The 13,443-nt window shown below is 51.7% G+C and overlaps 2 protein-coding genes across 2 annotated transcripts in view; one reads left to right on the top strand and one right to left on the bottom strand.

The window, feature by feature from the left end:
- Positions 1-13,443, bottom strand: part of LOC308050575 (olfactory receptor 14J1-like) — a gene marked incomplete at its 5' end in the record, with an annotated part of 296,725 nt that overhangs the window by 128,857 nt on the left and 154,425 nt on the right. The gene's annotated exons all lie outside the window — the stretch shown is intronic.
- Positions 11,896-12,810, top strand: LOC308050730 (olfactory receptor 14A16-like; the record flags this gene model as incomplete). The annotated part of the gene is made up of 1 exon (XM_080360871.1): positions 11,896-12,810. One exon carries the CDS (start codon positions 11,896-11,898, stop codon positions 12,808-12,810), a length of 915 nt encoding a protein of 304 aa, XP_080216997.1.

The raw sequence follows: 13,443 nt of genomic DNA, 5'->3' as shown, positions 1-13,443 counted from the left end.
GCTGGGTGGGAGAAAAGGCCAGGGGGCTGCTCACAGGAGGGATCTGACCTGCAGGGAGTCACAGGGACTTGGCTGACGGGTCCAGCCAAGGTGATGCAGGTGCTGTGCACAGGCAGAGGGGTGGGGAAGGGATGTCATGATCCTCCTGGCAGATGTGCTGATCACTCAGAGTTGCAGTTCAGGAGTCTCAGTGACTTGTTTAAGCATGAGAGCTCATTTTCAATTTTATCCTTTCCTGCACCCCCCACCCCTTGGGAGAGGAAACTGAAAAGACAGGCTCAGGAATGCTCCTTATCTGTCTGGTAATCCTTGCATTGATCTTGTCATTGGGGCATCACCTTAGAAAAATCCTGCAGGTGATCTGCAGCTGTGAGCAGCACTGACCCACACAGCACCCTCTCCACAGCAGAAGCACCTTTCCTGCCCTTATCAGGGATGCTCCTTTCCCTCACAGCTTGTCCCCACAGCAGCCTGGGGATCTCCCCCAGACAGGGACCCTGCTCTGCAGGACAGCCCTGGGCAACCCTGGGTGCTTCCCCTGCAGCCACCCTCAGCAGAAGTTGTCGTCATTCCCTGTTCCTGTGACAGTGCAGCAGGGAAGCCCTGCTCTGGAGTGTGTTCTTCTCCTCTACAACAGAGATACTGTGAGCGAGACCTGAAAGAAAAACTGTAAATTGTGCGATGTACCAGCTTAAGGTCTCCCTCCAGTAAATGCAGCTGCATTGTTCTACAGCCAGAGACTTACCATGTTAGAACTGTGATTTGTCTCATTGAATCCTCAGCAACCAGCCACCCCAAATTGCCTTTAATCTCTCTGTGCGTGGCTCCTGTGCCCTCGGTGCTGCAGGCAGAGCCCTCAGCCCTGCTGCGTGTGCAGAGGAGCTGCTCCTGGGCAGAGCTGTCTCTCTGCAGCGCTGCCGCTGCCATGAGCTCCCTGTGTCCCAGGAGCCCAGCCCAGCTCAGCAGCACAGGAGCAGCCCAAGGCCCTTTAATGACCCCTCTGGTGGGTTTGGTGCTGAGTCCATGGACCTCAGACCCTGAGGGGAAGCTGAAGAAACTTCTCAAGAAGTCAAAGTTAGATTCAAACTCCAAAGTTTCTTGTACTGTTAATGCGCCCCACTGGGGGAACCTACTGAGAAACAATATCCAGGTTCGATTAGAGATGAAAACTGGAGGTCAGGAAAAGCAAAGTAAAGATTTCTCTGATGTTGCGCAAACCTGGTTGTGTTTCTTTATCCAAAAGCCAAGCCCTGACCTCGTATCGTTGGAAGTCAGATCCTGTCCCTCCCACGTTGCCCAGGGCCCTTTCTGAGACAGTGTGATGTGGGGCTGTGCAAGGCCAAGGGCAGGACTATGGTCCCACCCCTCCCAGGTTCCTGGCTGGGGACAAGGAGGCCATGAGGCCCCTGTGCTGCAAGGACAAGGTGTCTCCTCACAGCCATCAGAGGTGCAGACAACAGCCACAGCCAAGGGGAGAAGGAGCTCATGTCTGGTGGGGCTTTCAGCCTTTTTCCATCCCGTGATCATCTCCACGACAGCCTGTCCTGTGCTGTGGCATTGCCTGCACCTCTGTCCCTGCAGGCTGGAGACATCCCCCCTGCTGTCCCACCTTGCTCTTGTCTGAGCATCTTCCTTCCTTTGCTGAGATCTCTCCATCCTCCCCAGCTGCTCCTTGAAGCACAAAGCCTTGGGCTGATGCAGACTCCCTCTGCTGACCTGCTCCACCACAGCACTGCCCTTCCATCACATTCCTTTCTGCTCATGGCCAGCCTGGACCTCCCCAGCTGCCCTTTGGCCATTATTTCTTTCTCATGCTCTTTCCCACTATGCAGAAACCTCCACCACCTCTGAAACCGCCCTTCAAGCACTCTCAGGCTACTCCTGCACTGCTGCAGCCTCCCCAGCACTGCTGGGCCAAAGCAGCCCAGGTCCCTCAGCACCCCACACCATGTGCACAAGGTGCTGAACCTGCCTTGGCACAGCCCTGCACTCTGCAGTTCCTCCCTGCTTCTCCAGACTGGGAAGCCGCACACTGGCACACACCCGTGTGTGTGGGTCACACCAGTGCTGAACCGAATGGGATGAGAACTGCAGGTGTCTGGGTCCCCACGCTCCTCCTCATGCAGCCCCGTGTGCAGCTGCCTTGTTCATGGTGAGCGTGCACCACGGGCTGCTGTGGGGACCTTGTAGTGTCCAGGCCCTTCTCCTCAGGGTCACTGAGAACTCGTCATTTCATCTTGTCACAATTCAGAGATTTCTGATGGTCAAATATTAGATATTCACAAGGTCTGGACTCTCCCTGGACTGAAGTTCCATTTGCTCAGCTATTAAATTTGCACGCAGATGGCTTATCCTGATGAGGGTGTCTCTCTTAAGATAACAGGATGAGGAGTTACAGGACACTATAGATATCATCTCCTGGGGAAACAGTGAGGTCTTGGGTGTCTGGTACTCATAATGCCAGAGGTCTGGAGTTTCTGATGTTTCCCTTCATATGGGAGAGCAGCAGGAATGTGTGGAGCTCTGCCTGGGGACAGACAATGTCAGCTGAATGTTGAGGACTCAGCATGAGAGGGCAGAACAACATGGGCAATGTTGTGATGACTGGACATCAGCTACAGACTCACTGATGAGAAATTGGAATATACATGAGGCCTCCTTCAGACAAATGAAAGAAGCCTCATATTTCCAGGGACGTATCCTCATGGCAGACCTGAGATATTCCAATAGCTACAAGGTACCAGCCATCCAGGAGGTTTGGAGCCCATTGACAACATCTTCCTGACACGGGTGACTGAGGAGTCAGTGGGGTGAGGTGCCCTGTGAGACTTCACACTTACAAACCAGAAAGAGTTGGTCAGGATGGAACAGTCAGGGATGGGAAAGTGGAGCTGAGGCTCCTGGGAGATGAGAACAAGGCCAAGAGCAGGATTTCAGGAGAGCAGGATTTGGCCTGCTGAGGGACCTGCTTGGGTCCTGTGGGATATGACCTTGGTGTCTGCAGAGCTTTTCTCTCCCATCTCCTCCCTCCTCTCTCCCACCTGCTGTTGTGCAGCGTTTTTGACCCTTTCTCAAATACAATATCCCAGAGGTGCTGCCAGCATCACTGAGTGGCTCAGATTGGGCAAGGAGTGGATCCATCCTGGATCAGCTGAAATCGGCTCTGTCTGACGCTGGTCAAACTCCTGTTGTCTTCTCAGAGAGGTGACAACTGTAGCACACCCACACTCACCCCCAGTTCCAAGACTTTACCATGTAAGCCCAGTACAGGGCGACAACATGTCGTGTGCTACAAATTACTTGGTCATGGAGAAGAAATAGATATTCTGTCAGCAACTCAAGTAACGCACCAGTGAACGAGCAGCTTCCTATGGGGAACTGTAATTGCCCTGACATTCACTGGCCAGGAAAAGCTGCAGCTGCCAACAGTCTAAAGGATCTTGGGCCAACTGCTTAACATGTCTGCCTGATGGGCCAACAAGGGTGATGTTCACCTGGATCTGGAACTGGGAAACAAGGAGACCCTGGTGAGGGATGTGAACATCAGTGTCCACCTTGACTGTTGTGACCAGGACACAGTGGGGTCCCAGGCACCAGAGGGGAGGGAGGAAGGCCAGCAGCAGAGCACAGGCTGGTGGAATCCAGAGGAGAAGACTTTGACATAATGGGGAATGATGGGCAAAGTGGTGACATGGAAGTAGATCTGAAGGATGAAGGAGCTCAGGAAATCTGATAATCCTTACAGGACAGGCTGCTCCAAGAACAAGAATGATCTCTCCAAGTACCCATGAACAGAAGCATTTATATCGTGAGGCTGCTCATCTGCACTGATGGAGCTGGAGGGCACAAAGACAGCACACAGGAGGTGGAAGCAGGGGAAGCTGCAAAGGAGGAATTTAGAAACCTTGTCCATGGATGTGGGGATGATGACAAAGGTGCCCTGAATTTGATACCTGTACGGGAAGGGCAGCAAAAGGAGCTGACAGAGCTTCACTTGCAGTAAGAGAATAGACAGGATGATCATGGGCCTGCTGCTGAAGTTCATAAGAGTAGAATCAGACGAGACTGAGGTTCTTCATGGCGTCTTTGCCTCCATCTTCACCTGCAAGGTCTCCTGGGACTTGGTTCCTGAAGGCAGGAGTCTGGAGAACACCCAGCAGTGGATGGGGCTCAAGTCAGGGGTGACCTGAGCAAACTCAGACACCATTACAGAACAGGAGATGGGTCACTTGACCAGCTCCCTGAATACAAGTATCACTGTGCTGTGGCACCTGAGATTGCCAGGAACACCCACCTCTTGGTCCAGAGGAGTGTGACTCCTCTTGAGCTGTCCTGGCCTGTCTCCTCACTCACATGGTGATTTAGGCACCCACTTTTCTGACATATTCAGTCTTTATCACGAGATGCAACACATCAGTATGAACTGGAGTCTGCAGATGCCACCTGTTCTGGAAAGAGAAGGAAGGACGAGTAGGGAAGCAAATAGAAGAAATTTGGCTTTATTACTATTTATTATGGAAATGGTCTCTGTTTGGCTATTCCTGAAATCTCTCTAATCATCCACACCAGTCTTGCAGTCTTTAGGAAAATAATGCACAGAGCTTTGGCATTTAAAAGCATTTTAGATGTTAGTGAGCCCTCTGGTGCCATGATCCTGAACTGCAGATACTGAAAGAATGAACAAACCTCTAATGAAGTGAAAGGCAGAAGCAAATCCCAAGTTTCTGAGGGTGTTTGGACCCCATGAAGGGCCATCGCTGACACAGCTGTGAAGGAAACAACCAGTGCAGGTCCCTGTCCCTGAAGGCTGGTGAAGGCAAGACTTGCAGACACTGGTTCCAGGTGGTGAGGGCCATGTGGAGGTGGCTCTGGTGCAATGTCAGCCCTTGATGCTTGTTCATCACCAGAATGGCTGAGCCCTGACCCCTGGGACCTGGTAGATTTTTTTCCAATGTTTTTCAAGGCTTTTCCTGTGGTCAGTGTGAGTGTTTTGTGTTTTGAGGGTGGTGTTTATGTCAAGTACTGTTACTTTAACTGCAAGGCTCTGGATTTCTGTGGAGTTGGAAATGCCCGTTAATTCCTTATAACTCATACAGCTTCTTCATATACCTGGCAATGGTCACCAATCACCTCAATGTCCCAGTCCAAAACTTTCTTGAATCCCCTATTTGGATCCACACCTCATCACTGCAGGAGGTTCATGGATCCACCAGGCTCATGGATGATTCCTGAGGACCATCCAAGTGTGGGCAGTGTAAGAGAGGAGCAGAGCAGGGTCAGCTCATGGGCCATGACTGAGCACAGCCACCCCAGCAGCAGCCGTTCCCCATCTCCCAGGCACAGCCATGCCCACAGCATGCAAATGGCACTGCCATACATGATTAGCCCAAGAGAGGCCTTTCTTCCTTCCGTATTCCCAGGAAAATCTTCCTCCTGTTCCTCCTCCACCTGCAGACATCAACTGCTTTCCATTGCTGGGCTCAGACATGGCTGGAAGGGTTCACTGAAGCCATCAGCCATCTCATTGCTTCTCCCTGACATGCCCTGACCCTCTCCCACACCTACAATGGCCAATCACGGCTGCTCAGGCCTCCCGCTCTTCAGAAGAGGCCTCGACCTTCTTGGTTCTTCCTTGTGATCATTATAAACTTCTTCGCTCTCTCCAGAGTTCATGGTGAGCTTTCTTGTCCATAACAGCTCTTTATGACCATGTCTCACTAAATGGTTGCGTTTGTATGATCATTTGTGCAGAAAGGGCAGTCACAGGACAGCACCCAATATGTCAAAACTGATGCCCAGTGAAATGCCGTAAAGACCCCATGAGTTCCCCTGTGTCTGTGTCTCTCTGGAAGGAGTCTGTCCCGAGAAGGAGATCCAGCTCCTGCCACTCTCTGCAGAGGCACATGAGCAGTGTCCATCACCTGGGGACACGAAGGGTGACGTTTGCCAGACCACCCGTCATCTGAAACATGTAGATGTGTGCTTGTGGATGGGGTATGGAGCCTTATAGTGCAAATGCCTATTTAATTGTCATTGCCAGAGGGGCTACCACTGATGCAGAGTACTATTTTACAGATATTTAAATATAAGCTTATACGACTAACATTCCTAGACAAATTACACAAACATTTGAAGAACTTGTCATGCCTTTTAACCTGATTATCCACAAAAGGCCCACCAGCTTTGCATCTCAGGAAATGGGATCCAGAGTCCAAGGGCAGGACGGTTTGGGCTCTGTGCTGGGATCTGGAAACTGAAACGTGCTCCCATCTCCCAGCCCCCTGCCCTCCTCAGTGAGGGTGTGAGACATTCTGCCAGCCAGGGCTGAACTCACAGCCATGACCAGTATCTTATGTCCAACTGCAGCCAATGGTGTCCTGCCAGCTCAGGATTGGAGCTTCCATTGCTGGAGGTGTTTAAAAGACGTGGAAATGTGGCGCTATGGGACATGGTTTAGTGGTGGATTGGGCAGTGTTTGATTTACGGTTGGACTCCATGTTCTTAAGGGTCTTTTCCAGCCTCAATGATTTTATGATTCTCTGATTCTATGATTTGGGTTGAAACCATTTGAGTTCCATCCCCTCCAGGTTCCCGCAGAGGCGGCTGTTGTGTGGCACAACTGTCCTGGCTCTCCAGGCAGGTTGGGCACTGGGTTGGTGCCTGCATTGGCAGTTTTCCCCTTCCTGGGGTAAAAGGCTGTTGAGCAGAGACAGTTGCAGAGATTTGGGTCACAGGGGTTTCCAGCAATCCTGTCAACCTCTGAGCAGGATGAGCTTTGGAGCCCAGGAAAAATGGAGATGCTCTGAAGGATGTTTGTGAACAGTGGTGCTGTCACTAGTAACAGTAACAGGGAACTCCTCATTCTCACTGATGATCATGATGATTTAAATCTCTTTAATTTCAGTCCTAACAGTCGTTCTTGCTTTTCCAAGCAGCTGCTACACCTCAGCAGTTGTGTCTTGAAAGAATTTCTTAGAACAATGCTTTTTCTCTTGCTTCTTTTTTGTTTTAATCATTTAAAGAGTTCACCTCTTGGACAGAATTACCCTCAAATTGTGCTTCTTTCATTATTTTTCTACGTTTTAGTTATTTCTTATGTGTTGTACAGTGGAACTAGTATAGGGGAATAGTTTCTTTTTGAGACCAAGGCAGCCAAGGAACAGATCCCAGGTCGGTGCAAAGGCCCAAAGGAAGTCAGAATCTTTATGTGTGTGCACTGACACACACTGTCACCTGCATTTCCAGTCTCTGCAGTCCCAACCGTGCAGCAGAGTCTGGAGTTCTGAGCTCCCTCATCTGCCCTGTGTGACACGTGTAAAATGGAACTACCCCAGTCCAATGGCTGGTTTTGATTCTCTTCAGAGCCTGAAGCACCACATGGGTCAGGAGACAAGCCAGGATACCCAACCAGGACTCACATACCCTTCATGTAGATTTTAGGTGTTCCCTGGCATTCTCAGCAGACATGTCACGCTGATATCTGGGTGCAAGGAGCTGGTCAAGTGCCTCATGTCCATTTCTATAATGATGGATTTGTGTCTGGCTGATGTGCAGACTCTGTACATGGATGCTGACACCTCTTGAACAACCTGCTCTGAAAGGGTTAACAACACAGGCTGTTCTTTCTGGAGAGGCATTAGGACAGCAAAAAGTAAGATCTTGGCTCCAGGCAAAAGAAACAAGATGGAAAATATGTGGTCAGGACTGTTTGGGGGCACTTGTAAAGCAGCCCTGCACTTCATGGGAATTACTTCTGTGGCCTGGAATATCCTGAGATTTCTCCCTAATTTGAAAACATGAAGGGGAAGGAAGGACAGCGTCATTCAGGCTCAAAGGGACCTCAGGAGGCATCCTGACCCACCTCCTGCTCACAGCAGGGTCAGACCAGATTGCTCAGGGCTTTATCCAAACACATCTTGGTCACTTTCTGGGACAAAGAGGGTGCGCACTCCTGGGAAACAGCTTCCAGTGCTGGACTGTCCTCATGACTGGGAAGTTTCTCCCTTTCTACAGCACCTTTCCAAGCCCAACCAGCCAGATTGGTTTTACCCATCTACTTACACACTGACAGAGATAAGAATTTACTGCCTTGGGCACAAGAATGTTGTGGGGGATGACACTGAATGCCTTGCTGACATCCTGGTAACAGACCATCAACGTTTTCCCCACGTCCACAACCCTGGCCTTTCCTCATAGAAAGCAAAGAGGATGGACAGGCACAACCTGCCCTGGGCAAACCCCGTCACCTTCTCTTCCAGACACCCAGAAATGGGGTCCCAGTGGCCATGCTCTGAGGCACAGCCCTTAGTTCCCCTGCTCACCCATGGGCCATTTTGAAAAGTGCACACACTGTGTGAGAGCTGCCAGTGGTCAGGGAGTCCCCCCAGTCTCCATGAGCTTTCACAGATGGTGGAGAGTGGCCTCACTGTGACATGGTCCTGCTGTCCCAGCTCCTGGGATGCTGCCCCTGCTGTCCCATAGACTGGAGAGGATTGTGTTAGTTCCAGTGACCCCTGACTTGATCCCCATGCACTGCTGCTTGTTCTCCACATTCCCATATCAAGTCACAGAGGCCCGGGACACATGACTGGTGAAGAAGGAGGACAAGAGGACACAGGAATTCTTATCGCTTTCTTTTATTAAATTCATCAGTAGCTACAAAGTGTCTTTGTCCTTTAACTGTTCCTGCAGTAGTAACAGCTCATTATGGGGCCCTTGAATTACCTTACAGGTCTGGGCTGAGTTCTGATCTGGCCTGTTGCTTTGCTTGGAGGCTGCTGTCCTTGAGACCAGATGAACTCCCTCCTGCCACCCAGCCTGGCAGTTCATTCCATCCGTGTCACAGCTCTGTCTGCAGCACTGACAGCTCCAGCTCCCCAGTCAGGTCCCTGGCTGAGGACATGGCCTCACATCTGGGCTGAACCACCCCAGCTGTGGCACCAGCCCAGCTCTGACCTGCCACAAGAAACCTGGTACCAAGTGTCCAAGAGTCCATGTGTGCAAAGGCTTTGAATCAGAGCACAGACATGACATGGCCAAAGATTGGTGAATGTCTCTCTAGACCTGGGAGTGTAAAATGAGAACAAAATGCCTGAAGTCATTCAACTGAAGATATTCCTCCCCCAGCTTGGAAGAATTAGATCCTTTGCTGTAATATTGCTGGTGTCCTGTCTAATAATGGGACAAGAAAAGTTGATTCTCATACGAATTCATGGTTTATTACAAAGAACAGAATGACGTGTCTCTTCAGAGGAGAGAGAATCAACATCACTGATTAATTGAGGTTGTTTCAAAGGATGTTCCAGTGGAGCTCAAGGGACACCTGGAGGAGCCCAGAGAGGACAGAGAAAGGGACATCATCAGGAGTACACATATCAGGAGTAGCCTGAGAGTGCTTGAAGGGCGGTTTCAGAGGTGGTGGAGGTTTCTTCATAGTGGGAAAGAGCATGAGAAAGAAATAATGGCTGGTGTCCTGTCTAATGAAAGGACAAGAAAAGTTGATTCTCATACTAATTCATTGTTTAATACAAAGAACACAATGATGTGTCTCTTCAGAGGAGAGAGAATCAACATCACCTATTACTTCAGGTTGTCTCAAAGGATGTGCCCCTGGAGCCCCAGGGACACCTGGAGGAGCCCAGAGGGGACAGAGAAAGGGACATCATGGGCTGCTCCTGTGCTGCTGAGCTGGGCTGGGCTCCTGGGACACAAGGAGCTCATGGCAGCGGCAGCGCTGCAGAGAGACAGCTCTGCCCAGGAGCAGCTCCTCTGCACACGCAGCAGGGCTGAGGGCTCTGCCTGCAGCACCGAGGGCACAGGAGCCAGGCACAGAGAGGGAAACGCAGTCTGGGCTGGGAGGATGCTGAGAGGTCACTGGAAATGAAATCCTCTCAGATATGAAGCCTGTGGCTGCAGGGCATTGCATCTGCAAATCTTGGTAGGATCTCAGAAAGCTGTCACATTGCAGAGCCTGCGAGAGATGTAAGTACAGCTCTCAGAGGTTCTATGATCAGAGGGGAGGATGTGCTGCAGAGCAGGGATTGCCTTCTGCACTGTCAGTGACAAGACGTGAATGCTGCGTTCTCCCCAGGGTGACTGTGGGGTGTAAATGTCAATGTGCAGGCAGGGGTGCCCAGGGCTGTCCTGCAGAGCAGGGTCCCTGCACCCCAGGGCTGTACCAGGCAGGGACACTGCTACTGGGTTGTCCGTGGGTCGGGGCTGCTCACAGCTCCAGCTCATTCCCGAATACTGACAAGAGGAGATTTCAAGGTGAAGAAGACAAGAGTACTACAAAGATAAGGAACCTCCCTGAGTCTGTGTTTTCAGTCTCCTGCTCTGGGGAATGGGTGGTGATTAAGAATGTTCTTAATTTTAAACAAATACTTGAGACACATGAACTGAAGTAGGTCTTCAAGAGAATCTCGGCATGCCTTGCCTCTCCTCTGCCTATGCAGAACCAGTATCACCTTCGCTGGACACCTTACACTTAATCTGTAATCTGTTTTCCAGCCTGCAGACAGGAAGATGCCCCCAGGCAGTGTCCTGTGAACAGGCAAGATCTGTAGGGCCAGGGGGAGGGCACAGAGGGTGGGATGATCTGTGAGCACTGACAGGGAACAGACATGGACAGGGAAACACCTCCCAGGGGAGAATCTCCAGGCAGCAGGGAAATGAGCAGAAATGAGAGGAAACCAAACCCGGAATTGTTATGAGAGGGAGAAGAGAGAAAAGTCCCTGTGACCCTTGCAGGTCAGATCCCTCCTGTGAGCAGCCCCCTGGCCTCCTCTCCACCCAGCAAAGCCTCTGCCCTCAGGGCCGGGGGCTCCAAGGCATGAAGCAGCTCCTGTGCAGCCAGAGCTGCAGTTCCTCTGCAGAGCACAGGGGCTGAGAGCAGCTGCCCGGCACTGTTGGTGTCTGGGAGGTGGCTGCACAGCTGGGGAAGGGGGACGCTGTCTGAGTGCCCGGCTGCCTCTGCCCTGGCCTCTCTCACCCCCACCCTCACCGCATTTTCCTTCTTGCTCCCCTGCTCTGGGTCACTGCTCTTGGGATCTTGTTGTTGCTGTCAGGCTCTCTGGGGATGGCAGTTTCAGCTGCAGAGTCACAGCCTGATCTTGTGGGTTCTTTCCTGCAGGCGTGTCCATGGGCACACGTGTCCCAGCTTTGCTCTGACCTGTGGGCTGTGGGCCATGCAGTCTGTGGGACTGGGGAATGAGCCGTGTGTGTCTTGGACTAAACGTTGGGTGCTGAGACCTTAAGAAAAGGGTGAGACCAGTCATGGTCTGTGGTGAGTCCCTCTGCTCTCAGCAGTGCCTGGTGGCTTTTCAGGGTAACATGGGAGTGTGATCAGCCCCCATCTCAGAAAGGTGCCAGCCCAGGGCAGCTGGAGCAGGACAGAGGGACAGAGCAGCTGCCCTCACTCTGCACTGACCCACAGGCACCCTCTGGTCTCGCAGGACTCACTCTGTTCTCCCTGAGTGCAGCAGAAATGCTGAGGGTTTCTGACACCCAACAACACTCCCCAGGGTGGGAGGAGAGAAGGAGCTGTAGAAACCCCAAACCTCTCAAAATCAGTTTCTCAGGCCTGAGGGTGCAGATGCTGACAGTCCCTTCTGCACCAGGAGTGGCTCCAGCTGACAAAGCTGAACACCAGGACTGGCCCCTGCCCACCCGATCACACAGGGTCAGGCTGAGTCCTCAGGAGCCCCTGGGCACAGACTCTCCTCTTCATTGCACACTCATCAAGCACTGACGAGGGCCCAGCCAGGACGTTCTCCTGGAAGAAGAAAAGTGTCTCTGTGTGTGAGGCTCTGTGGGAAATGGCTTTGGTTTTTCCGAGAGAAGTCTCAATTTAAACCTTTTCCTTCTTGCACAGGTCCTCATGCCCACAGGCAGCCAATGTCCAACAGCAGCTCCATCACCCAGTTCCTCCTCCTGCCTTTCACAGACACACGGGAGCTGCAGCTCTTGCACTTCTGGCTCTTCCTGGGCATCTACCTGGCTGCCCTCCTGGGCAACGGCCTCATCATCACCGCCATAGCCTGGGACCAGCACCTGCACACCCCCATGTACTTCTTCCTGCTCAACCTCGCCCTCCTTGACATGGGCTGCATCTCCACCACTCTCCCCAAGTCCATGGCCAATTCCCTCTCAGATTCCAGGGCCATCTCATACTTGGGATGTGCGACACAGCTCTTTTTGTTTCTCTTCTTGATCACAGCAGAGTTTTGTCTCCTCACCATCATGTCGTATGACCGCTACGTTGCCATCTGCAAACCCCTGCACTACGGGACCCTCCTGGGCAGCAGAGCTTGTGTCCACATGGCAGCAGCTGCCTGGGCCACTGGGTTTCTCAATTCTCTGCTGCACACGGCCAATACATTTTCCCTGCCCCTGTGCAAGGGCAATGCCCTGGGCCAGTTCTTCTGTGAAATGCCCCAGATCCTCAAGCTCTCCTGCTCACACTCCTACCTCAGGGAACTTGGGCTTATTTTGGTCAGTGCCTGTTTAACTTTTGGCTGTTTTGTGTTCATTGTGGTGTCCTATGTGCAGATCTTGAGGGCCGTGCTGAGGATCCCCTCTGAGCAGGGACGGCACAAAGCCTTTTCCACCTGCCTCCCTCACCTGGCCGTGGTCTCCCTGTTTGTCAGCACAGGCATGTTTGCCAACCTGAAGCCCCCCTCTATATCCTCCCCATCCCTGGACCTGGTGGTGTCTGTTCTGTACTCTTCAGTGCCTCCAGCAGTGAACCCCCTCATCTACAGCATGAGGAACCAGGAGCTCAAGGATGCCCTCTGGAAACTGATGACTTGATTTCTTCTGAAGCTATAAACTGTCTCTATCTTCTTCTACATAAGAGTATATCTCATTAGAGTTTCATCCTGTGTGCAGTATTTTTTGTGGCTATTTGTGGGGGTTTTTTTTTATTATGACAATATTTTAATTCCCTTTGTAATTCACTGCCTGCTTTTCTTTTCACACCGAGTTGCTGTATCAGTGTGGAATTGTGTTCTCTGTGTTTAAGCAAAATAAAGGGTCCTTCACCATTTTTTTTCACCAGCATTGTTTCTCCGGGATCTTTCTGGAGCTGCAGGGATAGATCGTGTGTGCATGGGTGAGAGGGAAAGGAGCTCTCGCATGGCAGCCCTGCCAGGGAACAGCAGCGCTTGATCTTCCAGAGCTGTTCTGGTTCCACTCCACACTCTCCTTCTCATCCCTGGTGTTGGTGCAAGGCCTGAGTGCTCTGGCAGCTTGGTCACCGTCCTGCTGTGTGTCAGTGCTGTGGGTGCAGGCAGGGACTGGCAATGGGCACTGCTGTGACAGAGCTGGCCTCACAACAGCCTTTCCAGATAGAAAGGTGATCTCCTATGGGCAGGACCTGAAGGTTTAGGTCTTCTTCCAAACCTTCTCTCAAGAATATACCCAAGAAACTGGCCCACAGATGAA

The sequence above is a fragment of the Nesoenas mayeri genome, assembly GCF_963082525.1.
Source record: "Nesoenas mayeri genome assembly, chromosome: 29".
Taxonomy (NCBI): domain Eukaryota; kingdom Metazoa; phylum Chordata; class Aves; order Columbiformes; family Columbidae; genus Nesoenas; species Nesoenas mayeri.
The sequence above is the reverse complement of the archived record's forward strand: the minus strand, read 5'-3'. Positions and strand labels throughout refer to the sequence as shown.